The sequence below is a fragment of the Poecile atricapillus genome, chromosome 2, assembly GCF_030490865.1.
Source record: "Poecile atricapillus isolate bPoeAtr1 chromosome 2, bPoeAtr1.hap1, whole genome shotgun sequence".
Classification (NCBI taxonomy): Eukaryota; Metazoa; Chordata; class Aves; order Passeriformes; family Paridae; genus Poecile; species Poecile atricapillus.
This window is the reverse complement of record NC_081250.1, coordinates 103,707,371-103,733,346: the sequence shown is the minus strand read 5'-3', so window position 1 is coordinate 103,733,346 and position 25,976 is coordinate 103,707,371. Positions and strand designations below refer to the sequence as shown.

The window sequence follows — 25,976 nt, the reverse complement described above, 5'->3', positions numbered from 1 at the left end:
CCATTTTCCAGTGCCTTTCTAATAATGTACACAGCCACATCAGGCATCAGGCAAAATGAAAGCTTAATCTGTTTTCAGGAGATAGAAAGTGCAGTTCCCTGCCATAGATATGATCCGGCATGTAAGGAAATCACAGCTCCCGCCGCTTGGTGATTTAAACGGAGCAGAGCCCGCTCGGTTTCTGCATCCCTTGTAAGACTCTCTGCTCCACCAAACCATGAGTTGTGTTTGAGTAGCGCTCTCCGCTCGGCACAGCCAGCAGGTCGTTTCACTTAGACAGGACTAACTCAGGAGTAGGAGGAGGAGTACGAATTTGCTGTTAAAAGGAAACAAAACAACAAAAAAACCCCAACCAAACAAAAACAAAAGAAAAATAAAATAAAATAAAATAAAATAAAATAAAATAAAATAAAATAAAATAAAATAAAATAAAATAAAATAATAAACAAAAAAAAAACAAAAACAAGAAAAAGGAAGTAGACAACTATTCGGGGAAGAAGTGTTCGGGGAGGAAGGACTGCAGGATTACCTCTGGTTTCTCGTTTCCTAGGAACGTAGTAACTTCCCCGTGGGTTGTTTTGTGGGCGGTGTTTTTGAATATATGCTAATCGAGCTCCGCTGACAGGGAGAGGAGCCGTGTGTCGGTGCCACAGCTCCGCTGACAGCCCCGCCGAGCCGGGCCATGCGCTGCTGCTTGTGACAGGGTCACTCGCCCTGCCCTGGGCTCCCTCTGTCACCAGCAGCGGGGCCGACATGTGCCTATGACCATGGAGATGAAGGACTCGGGCAGCGTGGTGCTGACAGCCTACCACCCACACAGCCCGGCCAGGATCCCGGGCATGGAGCAGAGCTTTGTGCAGGATATCCCCCCCAGCCATTCGCCCAGCAGCAGGTAAAGGCTGAGGGGTGGGGGGCCGGTGCCAGGGCCCGGTGCTGTGGCGCTGTGGGACGGGTGTTGTGCTGAGGCGCTGCGGAGCGCTTGGCTCCCGCACTTTGCTGTCTCCGCCGGGGAAGTGATTCAGGCCAGGGCTGCGGGCTGGGCTTGGGACGGGGGGAAACACGAGTGCGTGTTTTAAGTCTTGTAAATCGGCTGAGCGGTTTCCTGCCCAGGATACTCAACAAGACAATCCCTACGGAAAAAGGCACGTGGATCGGGCTTCTGCTCAGCTCCTTTAGGACTGTACTGCCAAAAAGTGAGGTGGCGGGACTGGCTGAGCTTGGCGCTCAGAAAGTTGATTCTGGCTTTGGTTTAGAGGATTATTTAATTCCTTCTCCGTTCACTCCGTTCACCGGGTCAGAACCAATCCTTGTGCTTTTCTCTGTGAAATTGAGGTTGCTGTTTTGCTTTGCACACCCACAAACACACAATGGGAGACCGCATCCTTAAAGACTTAGTCTAAATAAGAAAATTCCTTTCTGTTGCAGGAAGCTAAGTATTGTCTTAATTAATGCAGTCGTGTGTATGTTTACCTTCCTGCCTTGTAGGAATTGCATGTATTTGCACAGTTCAAAAACAAGCGGTTTGAGCAGTTTTACCATTTTAGAAAATCTGATCTTTCTCCTAAACATACTTATCTGAGTTTTGCAATTTCCTCCAAAACAAGTGATATAAAAGTTCATACTGTAAAAAGTTGAAGAGAGTAGGAAATCTTGCATTATGGCTTGACTGAAAAAATAAGAACTTAAGTGTAAGGAAACAGCAGATGACATTATCCCCACGAATTAAGTCTGTGTCTTAATAAAAATAATGATATTTACTTTATATTGTTTATTTATAGCCCAATAGCTATTTTGCTTTAAATGTCATTATTTAGATTAGCTGCATCTTCCTGTTCTTTGTGTGTTTCCCTGGCTGTGTCATAAAGATAACTCCTTTGTTCTGGTAAATTGCAGCCTGAGAGCAGTACCAAAATACACAATTACATGTTGAGAGAAGAAACGGAGTCTGGGCTTTAAGACGCAGTAGGAATGGCATTTGCTACTCAAAACAGAGAGCGGTGGTTTGGCATTGGGTTACAGGGAAGCATGTAGTTTTTTCCCTGTGCTCTTCCCTTAGGAAGAGCACTGAACTCAATCTGCCTTAAGTTTGTGAGGAACAGAAATGTGGTGTGTTGCTGTTTTTCTTATGGGTGTGCTAATTGTTTTAAAATGAACTTGAAACTTAAACTCAGAGTGTATGAGAATTTAAATCACACGCAGAAATCACATGCATATCACCTACAAAAAGCAGAAGTGCCAATTACAGTTCCTGAAAGAAAAAAACTAAAGCAGTTCCTGACATTTTGATGAGGAACGTATTTTGGAAGCTCCTGCCATGAGGCATGGCACATGGCTATGTGTCTCTCTCTGTGTCTACATATTCATAAGATTTTGGTGCTGTCTCCCCTTTCTTGTCCTCAACTTCCCACAGCTGTCTAATAGCAGTAGCCAAATTCTGCCATATGGGCAGTCAGTGGCTGTCTGAGGTTCCAAAGCCTGTTCAAGAGGGGGATTTTATTAACCCAGCATGAAGTCCTGTGGAATGCAAAACCCATGAAGGCAAATGCACTGAGTGTTTCAGCAAATGGTAAAATAGGCTCTGGCTTAATCCCTACTTCATCTTCTAAGAACTCTTTCCTGGACTGCATTTTCTGTATAGTTTCCTCTGCCGCCATCCTAATGCAAGAGGTTTTATTATAGACTCTGTCTGGTGTTCCTTGATCCCCAGGGCAGCTACCCACACTATGGCATGTTAACTCCTTGACTCTTCAGGAAAATGATTCAAAAAACTGTGAAAAGAGCAGAGGTGTCACCCGTTTCTTGTTTGATAACAAAAACAGTTGGGACCTAGAACCTGATTTTCCTCTGAAGTCAGCTGCTTAAGTTACATACAGCTCTAATACACTCTGTACTTGAGATGTTTATCCATGAGAACAGAATCTGTCTTGGATATTAGGCTTTGATTTGATAAACTGCTGGCCAGTTCTCTCTCAGCTTAGGAATCAAGATAATTAATTTTCCTTCTTCTCCTCATAACATTTTGCTTGCTTCAGAGTGATGCACTCTTTATATTAGAATGGCTGCACTACTGGAAGAGGCTTGGAGGCGTCTTAGAGCTGTTTTCTCTTGCAAAAACTTTCATTTTGGAAATCTTCTAATCAGAGTTTTCTCACAAAAAGTGGAACCTAATGCAACCTCAGCTAGCATTTAACTGCACCACTCCCCACCATTTAAAATGACACTGATAAAAAAAGAAGGAAAGGTTTAAGTAACCATCATGAGCCCCCTAAATAAATGAGTAATCCTAAACACTCTTGACAATCCAGACACACAGCTGAGGAGCCTGTGTACATGAAAGGTTACACTAAGAGATGCATCAGACTACTTGGATTCATACTCACGCACAACTCTCACAGGGCTGACCAGGCTGGCATTTCTAAAACACACTGCCAGCATTAGGGTCAGCATGGGGTGTAGCAGCTGCAAGTATTTCCATTCCTAAGCCCAGTGGGTCTATACCTCATCATAAGTTAGGGGATAGTAGCTGGTGGGCTCTAAGGAGAACAGGAAAAAATTTGCTTTAATTGCTTTGAGTGGAGGATGCATTAGTGTGCAGTGAAGGATTGAGAATTCTTACAAGTAATGAAGAGGAGAGTGGGATGGAAGTTTGACTGCATAGTGATGCCATCGCCAGTTTGCAAAGGAGAATTCCAGCTTCCAAATGTAGTGTTGGATAACATCAATGAAATTGTTAACAAAAGGGACCACAGATTCCACCCGTCCTCCAGAACAAGAGTTCATCGGGGAACTAAAGACAGTGATACTTACATATCTTTGCTTCAGTTACCTATATAGTACAGTTCTGTCTTTCTCTGTTTGTTGCATCTTGCAGACTTATTTAACCAGTTCTATACATGGGCTGGGGTGAGCCCTGAAAACTGCACTGTTGAGTTCCATAGAGCTCCAGGAGAATTCTCCAGACAAACCTTCTTCTAATTCTGCTAATGTAACTAGCATGCTCATTTTCCATTTTTCTCATGGGTTATTAAGGTCTCTTTCCTTAGCTTGCCATCTGCTTTTATGTGTGCTTTATAAGCGCTTATAGTACTAGTATATTTTTTTTTTTATTATTGCTTGTGAGAATGAGGTGTTGAAGAGATCTCTGTTTTGTTTGCTTAGCAGTCAGGCTAGCTCCACAGCACATGAGTATAGTGGGAAAGATTCCTGTTCTTGTGGCAACCCCATCACTCTTTTTTAATCCTGTTTATTAGAAAACAGATGTCACAAGTACTGGCACCAAAGAACCCAGAATATCACACTATCCCTGTCAATACAGATCCTGTCTCAGTGCAAAGGTGAAAGTGCTGATTTGTGTTACAGAATGGTCAACTTTGGCTTCCTCATTTCAGAGAATCAAGGACTTTGTAGTTGTGCACAAATACTGCTCCTGGATTACATAGAGGAAAAGTGGGGCCATGGCCATATGTCTTTCTCACATCCCCTTTTTATCCTGTTAGGAGCATCTAGGAGGAGTTATTCCTGTGCTCAAAGGAAACAGGCATGACCTCTATGCCAAACGGCCAGTGAGCTCTCTAAGGTAATTATGCAATTAGGGGAAGACAAAGCATTCCTAAGTGAGTCATGCTCCAGCTTTCCTTGACTCCAGTGTGATAATTAAAGTTCCTCTGTTTGCTACCAGCACATCTACCAGCAAAAAACTCATCCTGCAGTACAAATCCCAACATTTTCACTGCAACGAGTGTCTGTCACTTATATGTGCATAAAATAAGAATTAGAGGAAAGTAAATGCATGTTCATAAGGTTTGTTCCTGCAGAATGGGGTGAGAGCAGCTTTTAAAGTGCACATCAAGCTTTTTATACATGGAGTAACCTTTTCAATCAATAATCATACAAAGAGCAGCATATATACTACCAAACTTAGGAGCTTGCTGCATAAGTAAAGGACAAAGTAGATGTCAGCACTATTGATCAGCACAGCCAAGAGCTCTTCTTCCCTAGTCAACTTCAAGTCTGGTACTTCCAGTTGTTTCAGAGAAATGCCCTCCCAATCTCTTTGCATTCAGCATGTCGCCCTCCTCCTACTGTCAGGGGGGTGACTTTCAGGCAGACAGCACTAAACCAAAGACTCAAAAAAGAATAGGAATATTTTCTGTATTGGTTGAAAAATATTGTGTGGATTGAGTGACCTGCTGGCAAATTCCAGGATCCCCCCTCTCCAAGTCTAAGACTTGCAGATTTGGAGCTGATAGTTGATTCATTACACTGGACAAGCATGACACCAGATTGTTTTGTAGAATTCATTCCTCCTTGCAAGCTCCAAGAAACTACAGATATATGTCAAGGTGAGGTAAAGTGTCCTGAAATAATTCCCTGGAATGAGTACAACTGCAGGAGGAATCTTTATGCACCAAAATTTGTCTTGTGGCAGGAGGAGCTATATGAAGAGTTCAGGTTTTATCCCAACAGAAGCAGATTTTATCACACTGAAGTAAGACCTGTATTCCCAGAGGCCAGGTGATCTGGGTTGGATTTCTGTCAGTGCTGATTGAGCAGCTCCCCTGCTCAGTTGTATACAAGTGATGTCAAGAATGTCTTCTTGGTGATGCAGGATAAACAACCTTAACTATTTTGGATGTTTATCTCTCTCTATCATAAACTTCCCCAGAAGACAAAAATAAAAATCTGGCTCCTTTTCCACAGTAAATCTTGACATGACTTGGGCCTTTTGCAGTAACTTGGACTCCAAAGCTATGAATTTAAAATTTTAAAATGTACTAAATGTGGTAAGGAAAATCTCACAAATTAGTAGCCCAGGAAAAAACAGCATTGGCACCAGCTGGGCAAAAAATAAATTTTGTGGAAAAAATAACCCTTGTTACAACTTACAGAAGCTTTCTAAAATATGACTTTTAGAGTATATTTTTATAGATCCTAAGAATGATAATTCTTAATAAAGTATTTACCAGGGGGGGGTGCATATAAATAAGTCAGACAATAGTAGACACGCTTTTCCTGTAGGTTTTAGAAATACTTACAGTACGTCCTTTGGGAGCCACACTGAGGAATGTAGTATTTATAGCCAGCTCCTCATGTTATGGTTGAAACTAGAGTTGGCTTCTCTGGTTTCTTTTTAGTTTGGTGCTCCTGCTGCTCTCCCTGGTACTGCCATATGTAGAGCTAATGAAAAACATCTGGCACTGTCCCTTTGATCATTTTGTTTGGTTGAACATTTAGCCAGCTGCCCCATTCATTTTTAACTAAGTCACTTATCTCTGATTACGTGAGAGTTGGAGCTGCCTGCAAAAAAAACGAGTAGGACCTGAGAGCCCTGCATGCCCTACACAGACACGTTCACATTGCATCTGGCAGCCTGACATCACTGGCATAACAAACTGCCAGGAATCCACAACCTTCGTGTTACTTTTGCACAGGAGATCATAATAATTCAGTGCAAATGTCTGGAAAATGTGCAGAGTTGGCAAGACATGACTATGGAGTACTAGTTAAAGTACTTAGCTAGAACAGGATCGGAAAAGCATCTGGTTAGTGCTGTACAAATATAGAATCACATCCTGAAATAGTGTGGGGTATCCACAGCAAACACTCAAGCTAACATCCTGGATTTCATCTAACCACAGCAGAGCGGCCATTTGGCCCACTGGATGCCTATCTCCAGCTGGCCAGGCAGCACAGCAGAGCCAGCCCAGCTGGCAGCACATCTGCCAGAGGGGCAGCACCATGCTCTTCACAGCCTTCAGGTACCAGCATGCTGGGTGCATTCAAAGAACACAGGAGAGCTACCCAGAGAATAGTGCCCAGAGTCCCATCCCAAAGTGGTGACTGAAGTGAAGTCACCTAGCATTTTGGCCCCCCCTTTTCCTGCCTCCTACTTTCTCTCTCAGTGGAAATCAACTCATACCATCCTTGCCTTCCAAGTCCTGTCTGAGTGCTAGGGACTCAGAACAGGGAGACAAAAAAAGAATACAAGGGGGTGGGAAGAAGAGGGTAGCGAAGGAAGACAGGAGAATGACTGCATTTCTAGGTGTATTACCTGATTCACATCCTTGTTTGCAAATAAAACGATCTGGAGTCAGAAAATAAATAAATGCTGTTTTGTGGTGGGGAAATTTACAGCTGGGCCTCAAGTCCCACCAAACACACGGGGTTTGGGATGGCATTTAATTAGTGATTTTAAACTCAAAACATGAAATGGTTTAAAAGACAGGTTGTTTGAAAAAGTGTGCTATTACCCTGAAGGACTATTTCAGCAGAGATCAGCAGAAGTGCTTGAGTTTGCATTCCTTGTAATTAATGCAAGGAAAAGATTGATGATCTGTGAGGGATCCCTCATTTTTGTAATTCATTTTTTCCCCTGCCATATCTTAACTTTCCAGACACTGTTAAAGTCTCTGAGGAGAGACTGAGGAATAAACACTGGAGCAGGGAGCCTTTTTATCAGCTTGTTCATATAAAGGCAGTTATGTTGTCTTATTTAGGATGCTGTGTGCAACACTCAGCTACTGTAACTCTGTGGGATTTTCAGATGTGTAAAATCATTCAGGATGGACATATGTTGGATACTTAGGCAGAAGGCAGCTGAACGAAGGAAAGACATAAATCTCTCCTACTCTAAATGTTACTGTTAATGGATTTCCACCTGAGGACTACACAAGCCCTTTTTAAAATCTTTTGGTGCAGAAGTTTCCTCTGAGCAGATAATGAGCAAGATAATGACCATAAGGTTTTTTGTGGAGGGTAGAAGAGCCCTAGCAGAGAGAGACAGAGGAGAGCAAGTATATGTGGAGAACAAGTATCAGATGTAGAAGTCCAGCTGTGTTGACATCATTAACCAGATGAAAGACAAGTAGAGCAAGAGACAGGCCAGGGAGCTGTGTTTTAAGCACCTTTCCATGAAACCTCAGGACATCAGCTATCAGGTCACTCTCACAACTTGCTACCAGAGATGTAAGAAGCTTTAGAGCTGTAAGTCTTCATATTTTAATAGAGCTAATAAAAAAAACCCCCTAGCTTTCAAATGGTCAGACTTGGGAAGGGCATAATGAATGTATAAAGGCCTGAATTTGACTCATGGAATAGTAGGTTCTTTGCTAACTACACACCTGCAGAGTCTGCAGGTAGCCAGACTCTGAGTTAATCAAGTCAAAATATAGGTATGGCAGTGGAGAGCCTCCTCACCATCAGTTTCTTTCTCTGACTAATGAAAATTCAGAACAAAATATCATCCAACCTTCTTTTCTGGCCCAGTGACTATCATACCTAATAGTAAAGATGAAATTTAGAAGTGAGAATGACAGATCCTTTCTAAGGTTAACCTTAGTATAAGAACAAGAACTGGATAGTTGTAGAATTCAAGCTAACATGAATTAGTCTTTTTTTTCATTCTAATTTAATAAAACAGCAATAATAAATCATGCAGTGATAAATCAAGTGTAATATGAATCTTGTTTATATATATGGACTGAGTTAATGGACACTTTGGTGTAGTAATAGAGGTTTTACCTCTGAATTTAATGGAAAAGGAATCAAGTCATCAGAGCTCTCATCTTTTTGTCAATAATTCTGTTTACAGGGCATGATCTGATTATGCTATCTCCTCTGTCAAGTCAGGCTGACTTCTTTAATAGTGTTCTTGCAGAATAGGGCATCAATACAAAGTCTTAGATAATTAAAACATAACAGTGACTAGGCCTGTCTTCTTTTTACAGTTCTTCCCTCCATTACTCAAATATTTTGAAAACTTGAGCTCAAAATTTTTGTCTGGACGTATCAGAGATGATTATAAAATCTTTGCTGTAAATACAGGTGAAACATGGAGCATGGGGTCCTAAGGCCTCCGAAGATGTTTTTGAGGCTTGGCTGTCCTTGGCCATTTCTGGGCCAGATGGTGCCCATGTCACGCATGTAGAAGGAAGTGAACAGAAACAGTGAGCTTATCCTGTTGAACACAGACAAGGGATGCCTTTGTAATCAAGCTGCAGCATGATTTTAAATTGCAAGTGCTCATTTTGGAGAGAGGGTGGGAAAAAGGAAGCCAGGACAGCCTTCCAAGCAAAGGAAAGAGGTATTTTAAGTGCATGGGAATCTTTTGTCACCTGCTGAAACAATAGTGTCTGCCTCATATAAGGTCCTTCTTACATTTTCCACTCAGAGGATGCATTTCACTGTAAGATCCTGTCATCTGCTGCAATCCTTTGGTGCTGTCTTGTTTGCTTGCTTTCTTTTCTCCTTCTTTCAATTAGCAAAAGCAATTAACCCATGAGAATTTAGCATTACTGGTAATGTGAATTTTCTGGAAGTATTCATTTATTCTAATTTACCTGTGTAAGTAAGTGCAAGCCCTTAGATGGAGCATGAAGTTTATGGTTACCCACATGTCATTGGCAATTCACAGAGTATATGGCAAACATTGGAATTACTTGTCCCACAAGTCAAATATTAACTGGAATTTTCTTCAAGCATATTTGTTCAAACCATCTGTTGCCTCTGACAAAGAGTAGCAGTTAAAAATAAACAAACAAGAGAACCTATGTTAATTTTTGAAGAGCCTTCTTCATCAGACCTCCATGTTCTGTATTTGGGAAGCACACCACATATTTTTGGGAGAGACATTGATTCTGCAGCTATTTTGTGTGTTCAAAATGCATTTCGTCCTTAATGGACTCCATCTCTTATGCCTTTTTTTACCTACTAAATTTGTTTTACAAGGTTTAGCTAACCCTGGCCTGAAGTTGACTGTGCCCCACTCAGCAATGCAGTAAGATCATGCAAGCCAAAACAGCTTGCTTCAGTCTACACTGAACACAAGTAAATCTGCAGTTAATTGCCTTACATGTCATGCAACAATGAATCACTAGTTTTAAGTAATCACCCATTTGTACATGGAGTTTATTGTCATAGGATGTCCTCGGAGGCTCATTTTCTCTTTCCAGATTCAAACATGGGGTATAATATTCATGTGGGTAACAAGGATGTCTATAATTAACACTTAGTGCTATCAAGAATTCTAAAAGATACAGTTAAGTTGTAATTTTCAGAGGTAACCTTCTCCTCCTTACATGAAGTTACTTCTGAAGTAACAAAGATGTGAATTGCTTTTTTATTTCATGGTATTTTTTTTTTCTCTCAAACACAGGACACTGAAATTTGTGCACTATCAGTATTTAGGCCCAGCTGTGTTGTCTGTATTCTGCTGAAAATCTGCATTACAGGCAAAAAAGAACCAAACAAAGCATTGAAAAGAAAAAAAGGTAAAACCATAGAGATTCAGTCTGACATCATAGGTTTAACAGCAAGGTAATAAATCTGTGGCTTTAGTGGATATCAAGATTACCACGTAATGACTGCACACAGGAATTCAGAACATACTTTTCATGGGGTGGCTGCAGGCAAATCTGACGTCCCTCTGCCTGTGTCCAGGAGCTGTAGGGCCACGTTAGCAGAGTTTTGCCCAAGCCAAAAAACAGCCCTGGTGACTCAGTACCTCAGCTGCAGGCGTCTGGTCCTGGGGAGCCTGTGTCCAGCCCACTGACACGACTGTAGGAAACTTGAAGGCTGGAATTCAAAGTGTTTAAACTAATGCTTCAGGACTGATAAGAAAAAAAAAAAGGGTATGTGTTTTTTTTCTGAGCAGGCCACACTGCTGATTAATAGGTTAGGCTGGGTATTTTCAGGTTTAGGTACATAAACAAGTATAAAGTTACACTGCATTTTTCTTAACTGTTTTGCAGCCTGGAAGGGAAGCTTTACCTAACTTACTTGAACCATAGCAGAATATCTTGTTCTTTTGTGCAAATCAGATTCTTACAAGGGAAAAGTACATGAAAAGGAGTGCTGCTTTTGATACTCACTTAGAAAAGTTTATTGACAACAATATGAAAGTATTCATCATCTGAGTCCCTATAGACTCCAGCAGAACAATCAAGGGTACAACTGGGATCCAGCACTAGTTCTGATGAATAAATTTAAAGATTTTACGTTTGTATTAGGTTAGATGTTTTTTTCCATCTAACTTAAGTAATCCGTCTGAAGAGTAGAATTCTGATTTTCTGGGAGAATATAGTTTAAAAATCTTTTATTTCTTAAACAAGACTGAGGCCAGTCATCAACTGAATATCCATTAGAATCTCCTTTCTAATTAAATTTCATCAACTGGAGCAGAAATATGATGATGTTCAGAAACGGCATTGAGCCACATTCAAACACTGTAAATAAGGTTTATAACCTTTATTCTTGAGCTGTCAGTTCAGCCTTTGGTTTCTGAATCATTTCATGGCATTGAGCCAGTGCTTCAGTTATGCTGAAAAAGGCATTGACCACTGCAAAAGTGGGTGGAAAAACATCATTCAGCAGTCATCTGGGTATATCTGCTGAAAGTATGTCTGTAATTTTGTGAAGGAGATGGTGTTACTAAGAACAGATTGGTTTCTGAGACTGCCTTGAACTCAGCCAGCTGTAGTTAAACCCTCAAAGGCTGACAAAGTGCATTCCTAATTATATCAGTGGGGTGGATGGCTAGATTAAGTTACCTCCTTTGAGACTATTGGTGATGAATTTCCATCACTGGGATAGATTTTATATTTCATACAAACCAAGGGGACCTCAGGTTGTGCAACAATAGGGATGACCCAAATTCTGACATGATACACACCTGTGGAGCTACCCTGAAGCCATATGCCATTAATTCACTGGACATTATGATAACATTTGATAGGCAATCTTTGAAGACTTTGAATAAATTTAAATTTAGTATGGGATTAATCTTTGAAATTAAGTGCATGAGTTTGCACCAGGTACCAGAAAAAAACAGGAGAATCATAGACAGTGGGAAGAGTTTTTCTGGTATCTTTAGAGAAAACACATATTTATGGCTTTGGCCATCTTCACAGGGTCTTAAAACATTCACTGACGTCAGTATACTTAAGCAACTGGTGTAGCTGAAGATAATAAGCTCAGTGTTTATTTTTCTGTAATTTTCTGTGATCTATATTTAGTTAAAAACTTAATACCACTTTTCCATCATTTTTAACTTTGTATAAAATGAGTAATGACCTGTAATGTGGTTATAGCACATTAAAACTTATCATGTCCTGAAGATCACTTGAAAGTGATGAGTAGATCTCAGGGATAGACAGCGAACAACACATCCTTATGTACAGTGAGAGGAGTGACAACATACTCTTACAGAAGGGGAGGAAACCTCTTAATCTTCAGTATCAATTTCATATTTGATGAAAAGAGTCTGCCGCACTTTGTAAGACTGCTGTTGTGCATTTTAAGTCTGGGAGACATAAGGAAAATTCCTGTTGGCTTGAGCTGACATTTCTGCCCTTTCTCACACTTAAACCATGATATATTAAGCCAGAGAGACAACACAGTGCTCTGTTCGTGACACCTGGAAAATCCTGTTTAGAGTTAGGTGCTGTGTTGGGCTCATCAGATAGGTCACTCTGGAGAAGAATGCATGTTTGTTTAAACTGTTGAACTGTGGAGGCTAGACAGAGTTGAATCTTCAGATTGCAAATGTAATTGACATATCACCACACTGAAAGTCAGACCTAGAACTCCTCCTGGTGACAGTAGGCCTTGGGCTTGCCTCTGAAGATTTAGGTGTCCTGTGTCAGCATTCTGCAACTGACTCTGTATCTTTGATACATGTTGCAGTTCTTTTTTGTCATTTAGCCTATTCACTCCATCTCTTATTTAGAAACTCCTGAATTCCACAGAGGGATGAATCAGTTATTGAATTTCTCTGTAATTACATTTCTGTTGCATCCACTTTGTGTATTTGTTGGACTTTAATGAAAAACAATAAACTTAGCCAAAAACTACTGAGCTACACAGGAAAGATAATTGAGTGGGGCAATTCTGTAATGGTCACTCATGATGGAAAAACTTAGCAAGTTGAATGGGATAGTTTTCCTTTTAGATTCATCACAGTCACTTTTTTGGATTGCTCTCAGAGAAATATACTTACAAATGGAAATATTATCACAAGTTAGCACTGCACCCCAAAATCCAAACAAAACAATGAAGCAACACAGACTTTCCTTCCTATTCTGATTGCATCACTGGAACCACTTCCTAACAAAGGGATTTCGTTTGAAAAAACTTCCTTCTGTGTTTTTTTACAGTGCTGTGTCTCTGCATTCCTGTTCATTTGTATGCTTGATTAGCTGAAATCAAATACAATGATGCAGATCTCCAAGCAGCTATAAAAACTCAAAGTGAGCAGTACTACCAGAAAAAAAAGTTTCTGCGTTGCAATCTTCATGGGAATTGCTGTGCAGAAAGCAAAAGAGCTAATGCAAAATCACGTATGTGTTTTTCCTTCGTCTTATTTTGTCATTTTGTAAGAGAAGTTTGCTTTTTAGTGGACTTCAAATAGTCCTGTGAACAGGTAACAAAGGATGTTCTGTTTGTGTCTCTGCCTCATGCACAGCTGTCCTCTGGCCAGCAGCTTGAAAGACACAGCTACATTTTTAAGAAATTCTGTAAGTATTAATTGGGGGAATTTTTTCCTCTACCTGTGATATTCTGTGTGCTTTTGGTATTACTTTTGACTTTTGCTGAGTTAGTCTTTTGATGGTTTTGGAATGAGTCCTGTAGCTTTTAAGAATGGGGAATGTATTTTGGTTTTTGCAGGTGATGCTGTATCTTCTAGAAATGAATCATTGAATTGATTCTGATTATATACATCAATTGAAATTAATAGAAATGTATATATGTATATATATATATATTTTTAGGTGCCTAAGATAAGAAGATTGTTGGAGGTTTATGTCATCTTATCTGTGTATTCAGAATATATTACCTATGTGAAGATAAAAGAAGATAATACAGCACGCATCTGAACCTTAAGCAAGAAAACTTCCAATCATTAATAGAATCTAAAAGAACTTAGAAGAAAAATAAAAAATTAAGGGTGAAGTACCAATTACTTAACAAAATAAGAAGTGCATAAGTAAAGAAGAAAACATACCTAAGATCTACTTTAATGGCTGTCCCACAAGTGCCTCTTGCTAGGTAGTTGAGGGATTTTTTTGCATTTGCCTTGTTGTTGACAAAGTCTTGGCTAGTCATTCTTTGAAAATGGATAATATTTGACAGCATTGGAAAAGATCTTGCTGAGTACATACACTTTTCCATTACTAAGTAGTAAAGTGAAGTGAAGAATAGACTAAAACTATGATGAAAGTAGATGAAAGATCATCAAAATTCTTTAGCTGAGGCTTATTCTTGAATTCAGTGTTTTGGTGCTTTACTTAAATTTCTGATTTAATCATGCACTTGTTGAAATTAAAGCTTTTGAAAAGTTCTGTGACTGGATTATGTGGCAAAGAATGTTTGTGACTAGAATATTTAATAGGGATTGCAGTAATTGTTACTCAGAAGTCTGAACAAGTAATTGAAACACACTGGGTGTTTTCACAAAGAAAGCATATAAAAATACACATTCATAGCAGATGTAGATGGCAGAAGTTTTTTGAAAGGAGTGGTCTGTACATTTCTTTGATGCAACCCTTGAAATGCCAACGGTCAAATGATTTACTACACTGTATTTGAGTTTTGACTGCTATCCTATACAACATGTAAATAGGAAAGTCCTGCTTCCCTGGAAATATGATAAGAGAGTAGCTTCTTGGTGAGCTGTGATTGACCTTATGCTACTATCCAGTGTTTGCCTAACAAAAATGAAATTAATTTGTTTTGCATGAAAAAAAGAAATCAGATAATATCTCTAGTAGAAAGCCTTGACTTAGACACATGTACTGTCTGTACCATGGAAAATTTTCTGATTTACTGTATTTTCTGATTTATTCTACTTCTATGCACTTTGAACATTTTTTGATGGATGGGCTGGTTTAATCCTATTGACAAGAAAAATAATGAGAGCAGCTCTGTGGCTCCTCTGAATTGCTGTGGTTGTCTAATTTTCATTGGACACAAACTTCATCATAAACTTACTCTGAGTAGCACTTGCCCTGTGTTTCCTGCAAGGTTTGTTGCACTTGATTTGCACATTATTAGTCATATTCTGTTTCATTTAGAAATGTTCTATACAGAATAGTTAGGTTTTACGTTTTTCACAGATGGACACCTGGGGAAATTAATTGCATTGTCCAGTTACTCATGAAGGACAAACTCAAGTGTCCTCTAAGCTTGACTGTGAGATGTGCCAGGAGGTGCTTTGAGGTTCTCCTGACCATTTTCCCAGCTCATATCATTGCCTCAAAATGTTACAGTGGAGCCAGAAAACTTTCCTGTCAGTTTTCAGAACTCCAGCTCTACGGTGAATCTATGGACAGAAAGTGTAGGAGAACCAAAGGAAAACCCGCCCACAGACTTGTGTACCTCCTGCAGCTGTGACAACTTCATCTATGGGAGCCTTTTCTGGAGGACACTCTAGAGGACCAGGAAGTTCACAAAAGCAAAATGGTTTAAGTTTCAGTTTGTTCCTCGTTTGATCAAAAGTTATTGTCAAATTCCCACCAAACTCATAGGTGCTGTCTGGTAGTCAGCTATCCCCGAAGTACTTTCACTCTTTCCTCATCTATTAGGGCTCATAATCACAACCAAGTTGTGATGACAAAACAAGCTGCCACTTACACTGTGAGCTTTTATAACCATTTAGGGACTTGCTCTTAGTGCATGGCTAATAAAAAGTAACTTAACTAGGCTTTTACTTCTTTCATGACAGAATTACTTTGAATTTTATGCCACATTTGCCATGGACTAAACTTTCACATGACAGTTAATATAGCTTGGTTGCTAATTAGGAACTTTTCCAGCAGTAGCAATAACATTTGTCTTAACTCTTATATTCATCTGAAACCCCTTTCCCTGGACCAAAATAACTCCATAATTGCACCTAAGAAAATAATTTCTTTGGATGATACGTAGATGTAAAATAAAGGGGCATTACTGCTTCCTCCACTCTCCACCAACACCTTTTGAGATAGGAAAATCTATGTTTCTCAAAAGGTCCAAGTCACGGTAGTCAACTGTCAGCTTCTTACATAACAGCACAGCAGCAGGAATCGTCACTAAAATTATCCAGGGAAGTTTAATTTATATTGGCCAATTCACTGGCATTATCATTCATCAGTTCAGGATCCACAGCGCAAATAACTTTGAGAGTGAAAGCTCTGAGAACACATGTTAAGTTCATCTAAAATTTCTCTCCAAGGCCAGAAGAAGATTAATGCAGCCATGAAAGCAAAGGTCTGGTGCCTCCATCAGCTCCATTTCCAGCTGCCTGAATGCTAAAATGATCACAAGAATTTCTTTTAAGTCTAACTGCACAACCCACACACATGCACAGCTCCAACAAAGTGATGATTTTTGCAGCCTGTGCAAAAATACCCCTAACCTGCCTGGCAGCCAGCTGGCATGCCCTAATCCAAGCTCTGAGGCTCGGACTTGAGCCCAGACTGCTCTGTCTTGAGAGTCAGCCGTGCCAGCAGTGCAGAGAAAGAGGCACGTGTCCCACCTCAGCTGGAGCCCCTGTCCTCCCTGCAGCGAAGTGGCTCCAGCTAGGACAGCTTCCAGTCAGGCAGTGCTCAGTTTCAAAAACATCCATGTAAAAACTGGCCTCTGCACAAATCACAAGTCTGAGGAAGTTCTGGAGATAGCTGTAACCATGCTGGAAAGGAAAAAGGGGAAAGCCATGAGCTTGTTTAAAAAAACAAAGCAGCAACTAGAATTTGACTTTTTCCTGCTGCCTCCTGGCAGGTGACCTCAATCATGGGGATGCATATTGCTGAGCACTGCTTGGCAGCATTCTCGCTTCAGTTCAGTTTGAACCCAGTTTATAAACAGAAAGGCAGAAAACTGCCTTCCATGTTCCTGCTCAGCCATCCTACCTGCCTCCATCCCCAGAAAACCCCAAGGCATTAAAATAACCTCTGATGCAGGCACTGATTCTCTCGAGTGCAATAGCACACTCCACACATTTGGAGAGCTCATTAGAGGACAGTCAGCATTTTCCTTCTTTCAGCAGCTCCAAACTCCTGATGGTCCTTTTCCAAGCACTGCTGATTTAAGTCAAAAACAAGCAGCCGCTTTCCCAGCTCTTGCTTTAACTCTATACTTGTGAAAAGGTGATAAGGGGCAATTTCAGTGCATTGCCCTCCTCTGCTAGTACACATGACTTGTTTTATAGAAAAGGCAAAGCAAAAAAGGAGAAATGGGGAGAGAGAATTTTCATTAAAATGCAAACTAAATAACTTACTGATATGGCAAAGGTGACATAGTGCCATCTGGTTTATGGCTGGTCCCTATTTGGAGCTTGATCCTGCTGGGTACTTAGTGCTCAGGCTTTTTTCTAAGGCACTGCCTCCAGAGCACACTTAATGTTTAAGTGTTTTACTGGATCATGGCCAGTGTGCTGAGCACCTCAAGGGAATCAGACCTTGCATAATTTTTCTGGTTTGTAAAAAAAACCACTTTCCAGCTCTGAGTTCTGGCACTTCTAAGTGAGATTTTCCCTTCTCTACTCCACTCCACTACCCATATTTTTTATTCTGAACAGTAAGTTCCAAGCAGGATTAGACCACTGGTTGCTCACAGTGGAAACTCCAGAATAGACTGCTGGCCTCTGAGGAAACTCCAGGGGACAATATTTTCACTTGAGCTGAGGTCCGACCTAGAGTTATTCAAAACTCCTTTAGCTCCTTAGTCTGTGAAAAGGAGCAGAAAGGAGAGCATGTAATAAATTCTCAGGCATACTCGGCATATACTCCAAAGGGGCAATAAGCTGTTAAATCAAATCAAAGAAATCCCTAGCAAACCAGAATTCGTGGTGTGTCTGACAGCACACACTACATTAAATATTTTAAGTCGATAACGCCAAACGTGGCTGTCAACATGATGTGCAACCTCCGTGCACTCAACTTCCATCTCTTTCCAGTAATAGTGAATCTTTGTGAAGAGCTGCTGTAAATTACAATTACAAAGTAAATTTTCAAATCTTATAGCCAGATTTGTAACTAGTCTGAAGCCCATGGTGAGAAAGGAATGATGAAGCAAGCAGAGACACTTTTTGCTGTCATGGCAAATCTGCTCAAGGTTTTAGTTTCAGGGTCAGGCTGTGTAATTCCTCTATCTGCTGATCCTTAATGCTTTAGAAATCCTTGAGGTGTACACACTCACTGTGGTGTGGTCTTGCCTGTGCTCTGCAGCCATTTGTGCATTCATGCATGTGTGTATGGGTGTGTGTATTTGTGGGGAGTGATTTTGTCACCTGCAGTGTATCAGCTGTGGTGCTGAAGTGCAGACACCCAGCATTTTAGCCATGTGGAAAAGCACACTGTCTAGGAATGCCACTTCTGCTCATCTGCCTCCTGCTCACTCTCCACTTCCACTACAACAAAGTTTTACCAGCATTGCAAACATCCTTCTGTCTTGAAATAGCTGATACATTCTCTAAATGGCCAGACAGAAAAAGAAACAAAAATAAAGGAAATATGTGCCTCTTTTCCTCAGTTATAAGATTAGCCTAGGGTGTGAAAAAGACAAAAGTATAGTCCTGGATCATTGATTGGATTAGGTCCACATATGTCCATACCGTCTGAGACTAGAAATCATTATTCACTGGACCAGGGCACTGTACGTCATAGAGCCCAACACAGCAGCTTTAAAATTGCCATATAATTGAGTATGGGAAAATCTCTGGCTTTTTGTTTTTATTGCTATGCTTCTCTTATACCCCTAACTTTCTGAGTGTATCAAGTGAGAAAGAAGCAATTCCATCACTGAAATGTAGCTATCTTGGTTGTAAAATGACTCTTTCTGCCTGAACTGCAATCAGAAATATGGCTAGGGAGCACAGCACTCTGCATGGGCACAGGTGGGCTGCAGGCTGTTGATGGTAAACAGTAATTTTCAGGGTAGCTGGTACAAAGGACAGCAAGCAGGTGTGACTGCTTGTGTCTGACTCACATCTCCAGTGAATAAAAATAATAATAGTAATAATAATAATAATAGTAGTAATATATAGCAGCATTTTCACAGCACGTGGAAACAGACACAGGTGGCATAAACACTGGTGGCATAAGCAGCAGACTGAAATTTCATGATCACTGTAAACAGAGTTGAGTATATGCTACAATTTGTCCAGAATACTGGACACAGCACTGCAGCCCTATCAAAAAAATGTATTCTCATGGTAAACCTGGTAGGTTTTTTTATCCAAACTCCCAAACAGATGTTGGTAGGGCAGAGAGTAAGGGCCATCTTCATCAGTTAGTGCTTGTATGTATCCTGTGTGGTGACATTGTCAGATTTCACTGCCTCCCCTTTACAACACATGCTTTTCCCTATTGGCTATAACCCACCCCTGCATTACCAACTCATGTCTTATAAAACATAAATTGCCTTCCCAACTTTTATGAGGCCTTGTGAAACACTTGTCCATTGGCCCATCTGAAGGGCACTGCCTGCAATTGCATCAGCTGGCAAAGGAATCTGTTACTGCAGTCTTGGCAGTGTTGCCACAAAAGCATTTTTGAAGCACCATCTTTTAGTAAATATCCTGAATTTTCTGTCTCTCTGATCCAGAACTTTCTACTAGTTTTAATCAACAATTTTCTTCTGTCTTTCCAATACCAAGAAAGCTCTGCCAGTGAAACCATTGGTACCGGGAGCAGTACCAGCTGTTAAACGAACAACAGGGAGCTGAAGAGCTTTGCTGCAACAAAGGAAATAACTGTCAGATAACCGTCTTGCAGGACTCTGTGAAACCTGTGACATTGTCATGTGGCTGGTGTCCTCCTCAGCCTTCCCACCTGGGTTTGTACAAGTGTGAGAGGGACTGGGAAACAAAAGCTGTGAACGGCAAGTTCAGGCTGGCCCTGAAGTGCTCTTCTGTCTCTGTTCATGAAAGCCATGGGTCCAGGTATATCTTGTTTGCAGGGTAGTGCTGTTGAAGTGAGAGAGTTCTCAATTCTGAGAAAAGCCTTAGTCATGAAACCATGAAGGAACCCCATTGAGGCTTTTGAAGGCATTTGCATTTGATGAGGATCATGTCCATTTCCCAGTCCCTTTGCCTGTTTGAGTCTCCAGTACCTTCAGCCATTAAGACCTGCACAATTAAAGGAAAAACACCACTTTCAGCAGTACTAGTGATGGACTTGGTTCCTTAGGTGGCACTGACATGAGTTTGGCTGAACTGGGTGGGCACTGGGTGTCCCAAGTGCTGATCATGGAGGGCTCTGGGTCTCTGGGTTGAAGCCAGGAAAAGAGATATGTGGCCTCACCTACAGCTCATGCCCTATGGCAGTGGTAAATAATGCTGTATCTATTTATTTTTTATTTTTTTTTTTAAATCTCATGCTAATATTTTCAAATGTCATATATTTTTGGGTTTTATGTTGAAAGGTCTGTGATAGAATGGGTAACATAGATTCTTTCTTTTAAACTTGGTAATAGAAGTTTGGTTGGTTTTTTGGTGTTTTTTTTTTTTGTCCTATCCTCTATTTCATTACATTGTACAAGACAGGCATCCCAAATTCTGCCTGCCAAACCCAGTTCTGCTTTCATGTCAAATAATTAGCAAAATCTTAGACTAACCTAATATTTATACATTGTAATTAGATACGTCTCTGACTTATGTATGTTTCTGTTTAAAGGAATAGACTTCAGGAATGGGCAATTTGTAATGGATTGAGCATATTCAGAGTCATAATTGTGTGCAGAAAGTAAAAGCTTCTTTTTTCCTTTGTCTATTTGTGTCCAACAGAATTTTCAGATGTAATGCCTGTTTGGTTAGGGGTTTTTTGAAGTCCTTTTACTGGAACATATTTCATGATTTACAGTCCTGCTCAAGTAATACTGCTGATTAAATTAATAAGTGAAACTAGTAAGGTATTTCATCCAAATTAAATCCACACCTTTAAGGAGAAGCAAATTGGTCATCAGAAACTCACCCCAGTTCTTAAAATAAAAGTTAGCGGCCAAATATGAATCTGGAAGTTACTTTTGAAGTTACATTCATGAAGAACATCTGTTAATATAAAAATATCTTGATACATTACAGTGGTTTAGCTGTAGTTAGTTCAGAAGTACTTGGTTAACATCTAAGGGATGAAGGAGAATAAATATCTTACATTTGGCAATCAGTAAGCCAGGGCTTTTAGCCATTGCTTGGCTTTGTTTGAGTTTAAACAATGTTCCTCTGTTTTTGCTCAAGCTGCAGTAATCCTTTAGCCCTTGATGTCATGCATCCTGGGTTTTCTATACTCTTGAATAACTAATCTTTGAACCCTCAGCCCACATCATATGTTATGAATATTCTTGTTTTGGAGTAGAGAGGCAGGCAATCATTTTAGACAGCAGGAACCCTACCCCTAACATTTCCCTGTGCGTCAAAGACACGGAGCAACATCAAGCAGAAGTAAAAGAAAAGCAAGTTTGAAAAATGGTTTGGGATAAGAAAAAGCAAAATGGGGAAGGATCAGCATTTAAGGGTCAGAATTTGACTTCTTTTGAGGAGTAATCCAAACTATACCTAGAAAATCTTCTTTGAGGCAACAGTTTGTTCAGGGTGTAAGCATGGTTGGACTCATGGTGAAGGGTTGGAGCACGATTAGGGGTTGGAATGAAATTATCTTAAAATTCTCTTCCAGCACAAAGTATTATACCATTCTGTTGTTCTATGACTCCATTGTCAGGTTGTTGCCAGAAATTGGTTCTGGAGAATATAGAAAATGGTAGCGTTACAGACAATCAGCTCATCTTCTTTCCAGGTGGAAATGGTTTCAGCAATATCATCAATACTATAGCTTCTAACAATGCATCAGCAACATAAGCAATACAAGTGATTATTTTGTTGTTCTCCTTCTTCTCCTTCTCCTTCTCCTTCTCCTTCTCCTTCTCCTTCTCCTTCTCCTTCTCCTTCTCCTTCTCCTTCTCCTTCTCCTTCTCCTTCTCCTTCTCCTTCTCCTTCTCCTTCTCCTTCTCCTTCTCCTTCTCCTTCTCCTTCTCCTTCTCCTTCTCCTTCTCCTTCTCCTTCTCCTTCTCCTTCTCCTTCTCCTTCTCCTTCTTCTCCTTGCCATGTGACTTGTAGTGTTTGTTATTCATGTCGTCCTCAGTCAGTAATTCTTTGTCCAGACTGTCATATTTTGAAATACGGCTCTAAGGAACACTAAGTGACTTCCTTAGGGAACTGTTCTTTACATCTTTGAAATTAGGATAAATAACAGCTTGTCTACGGTACTGTTTAATGCAAAAAGTAATACAGGCTTTTCTTGGAGGACCTAATAGGAGAATATTATGTGTCAGAAATCACCTTTGACAATTTATCTGAAAACTAAGAGGGGAGATCTTGTTTGTCCAAAGATCAAAGAGCTGCCTGGGAAAAACTGTGTTTGTGAATTCAGCACAAAACCCAGCTCCCCCCTTGCACAGCTCCAGACACTGTTTCCAGTGTATATATGGCCCTGGCTTATGACTATTGCAATGGGCCCTGCAAAACAAGCTCAGTCCCTTCCTGCTAATTTACTAGTGGAGGAGGTTTTTTCCGCCAGGCAAGTTCATTTGTCAAGGTGACCTTCACAGCCTGCACCGAGCACTCCTGCAGATAAAGAAAGCCGCCTCAGCGCGTTTGTGAAACCCAGCTCGGCTCTGAGGAGGAGGAGGCACAACAAGGGCATTGCCAAACTAAACCCTTCCTACCGGCACTCCAAGGATTCCTCTGTTCCACAGTTTTTGTCAAGCAACGCTGTACATTTTGCAATCCGTTTATCATGCTCTGTAAACCCTTTTCTCTTGCCCAACTGGTTTTATTGTTGATATGTTCTTGAGGTTAAGTATTCTCTTTTGAAAAATCCCTATTCTGTAAATTAATGGTCTCTTAATAGGCAGAGGTAAGACCCCAATTAAATCTTAATCGATCACAAATGCAGGTAGGACATTTCACAGATCCTCTGCCAAAGCCCAGACAGAAGAAGCAGATTTTCAGAGATCTCCTAAGAGAAGGTTTAATCTTCCGTGGCATCTGAGGAGTTGATATCAAGTCTGGACTGCTTGGCCATGAAATACTATTTTCTTTCTATCTATATAGTTGCTTTGAAATACATCACTTGTTAAATTTTAGCATATTGCCATTTTTATACCACAAAAAGCAAGCCAGATTTGGAGCATGTGTACTTAATGTATCCTAGTATTAATGTAAAATCTAGCTTGGAGAACAGCCTCTGGTTTTTACTCACTACAGCTGGATTAGATCAATTTATAGAGACTCGGGAAAGAGCAGTCATGTTTAAGAAGAAACCACCACACAGTTACAATCATGCCAGTTGAATTTCTGTGGAATAATTAATCCAATGATAATTATTCCAGTTCCTTCCTTCTAGTTTTATGTTCATGCCTGCCATATGACATCAGTTAGACAAGTCCTTAAAGCTATTCCCCAGCAGCCGTGACCTGTTAAAACAGGAGACTGTATTCAGAAGTGAAACCAAAATAAAAAGAACATTTCTTTTTCAAGGGAAAAAAAAAAGTTTGGGTAGATCAGAATAATCTACAAGAGCATGTTTTGAGCCAAGGAAAAAAACTGGCAAAAATCAGAAAAAGCTGAAACATTTCATTGCAACATCTTTTAAATGAACTGCTTTCTTCCTAATTTATGTGGATATAACTTTCAACAGAAAAGTAAAACAAATCTCTGAGATCAAACTGTTTATTGTTCTTCTGAAGTTCTACAGGAAAAGAAAATGGCTTTGTTTCAGATTAACTTTAAATGAAGACTTTGTTAAATTACTTGTTTGGCCAAAGCCCTGAAAAAAAAAATCAGTTATTTACACAGCTAATTGTTTATAACTGGTATAACATTTAAATTTAGAAAAAGAATAGCATGAAACCATGTGTCAGTATTTTTCAGATGTATGGCATTCAGTATATCTGCTGAAATGTTCCATCATTATGTCCCATATATGGAATTGGTTCAGAATTACTTTTCTACATGCCATAAGACAGAAAACTCAAATATGAATAAAGATGCCAGGGCAGGCATATCCTTGGAGGCACACCTGTGTATATGATTTCACCACTCTTCATTTTTCATAGGACAGATATGATTAGGGCTCACCATGATGCTTGTCCTGAAAGAGTGTGGCCAAAAAATTATGTTTAGACATATTTACACACTTCTATAGCAGACTTTAAACCTAAATGTTTGTTTAAAATTTATCTGAAGAAAATAGTGTATTTTTGGAGATAAAATGTATTAAGTAGGACACTCTAGTTAGAGGGTCACACTTCCCTTAATTTTAAATGTACCTAATGCCCAGTGAGCAGTTACCCATTTGCAGCATTTATTAGCTCTCTGGTGAGTCCCTCACTGTTCTCTCACTTTATGGACAGCAAGAGAGACATCTCAGCCGTGGCTGAACTGAATTGCTCTTTGGAGGTGGTTTCCTCCTGGCTGTGGCAAGCAGCATTCTAACTCACACATCCTGGTTCAGTACATAACGTGAAATGAGAGGATGCAGCACTTCTTGAAGCATGGGGAGTGTTTTAATTGCCAACAGCAGCCAGAGGGAAGATGCGTTCATTGTCTATTGCATGTAAGACGACCTCCCTTTCCTCATCTCCCTTCCCAAAAACATTTTTCCCTACCCCAGAGGCAGCTAGCTACAAGGAGCAGGGCTTGAAATTTTCATATTTGCAAAATGCAACCAAACATCACCTTAGTTTCTAGGAAAACCTATGTCACTGTTACTGAAGATTGTATAAATTTCAGCAGAGAGTGACCTTGGGAAAAGGCAATCCTAAAACTTTATTTATATGACACAAGGAGAGTAATAGTGGGGACAGTATATCACTTCACTGAGAAGAGGGAGACGACATCCTAGAAGGAAGCAGAGAGGGCAGTCTCATGACTATTCAGCCTAGAGGTTCTCTTTGAATGCCTATAGAAAGTAACACTCAAGAGATATTTAGCTGGGATGATACAGACTAGCATCATTTTATAATTCCAGGCAAAGCAGTAGGAGCTTCCAAGCAGTTTCTGGTCACCACCACCATCGGCTGGATTTGTAGCATGAGGAGCCCCACAGTCCACTACCAATTTCCTCAGCCATGTTCCCTCTTCCTTGGAGTTTTCCTCTAAAGCATAATCTAATAGACTCTAAACAGACCTCCAGACAATGTAAATAAGTTTTCAAAATTTTCAAGGATTTATGCAATCATAAAAGTTTCTTAGAAAAAAGAAAAGTGACATTGAGTCCAGTTTAAAACACAGAGTGGATTTAACTTCAAGATGAACTGTAAAACCAAATCCCTTCTGGTTTAGCTCTTTTCTGCCCCTTAGGAAATCTGTGTCTGATTCAGGAAGTCCTTTCCTTTCTGTCTCCTTTGTTTCAGTCTTTTTTTTTTTTTTTTCTTTCTCTGATTAAATAACAGGCTTTCTTTTTCCATTATTCTGCTGTAGGGTTTTAGCCATGTTTTTGGAGGAAGTATAGGATATCAAAAAGCTTATAACCAGAAAGTTAGCTTTTCCTCCTGTATTTTAGGCTGGAGGAATGATGACAGGAATGCTGTAAATTTGACAGATCCATTTAAGTGTTTCAATGCATAAACAAAGGTTTGGTAGAGGGAGTAAAGTTTGACCAGCCCATATGTTTTCTGTGCTCAAGAGTTATTTCTTAGGACTCCTTTGACAGCATTAACTGCCTGTGGCAGGGAACATTTTGCACAGTGTGTTCCCTCATTTGAGCTGCAGCTCAAAACCATCCCTGAATCTCAAAACTTTTGATCTTGAGTCCACAGCCCAAGTCTGGGCCACTGTTCATATAAACCTGGTGAATACTTTTTAAAGTATTCATCTAGCCCCCCCCACTGATCATCCCACTGTAAGAAAAGCAAGAAAGGCTTCCCCATAAATATTTGATTTCTTAACAGCAGTACTCTGGCTCCCTTCTCTTCCTCTCTGGCTTTGCACACTACACTTCTCCTCT

At 40.2% G+C, this 25,976-nt stretch overlaps 1 protein-coding gene across 1 annotated transcript in view; it reads left to right on the top strand.

Annotated features, from left to right (window-relative positions):
* The first annotated feature begins 760 nt into the window (after nt 1-760).
* The window catches only part of ARHGAP28 (Rho GTPase activating protein 28), a 76,636-nt gene continuing 51,420 nt past the window's right edge, over nt 761-25,976 (top strand). Inside the window, exon 1 of the mRNA XM_058833459.1 lies at nt 761-892. Coding sequence (XP_058689442.1) covers nt 762-892 — 131 coding nt within the window. The 5' untranslated portion in view covers nt 761. The remainder of the gene's footprint in view (nt 893-25,976) is intronic.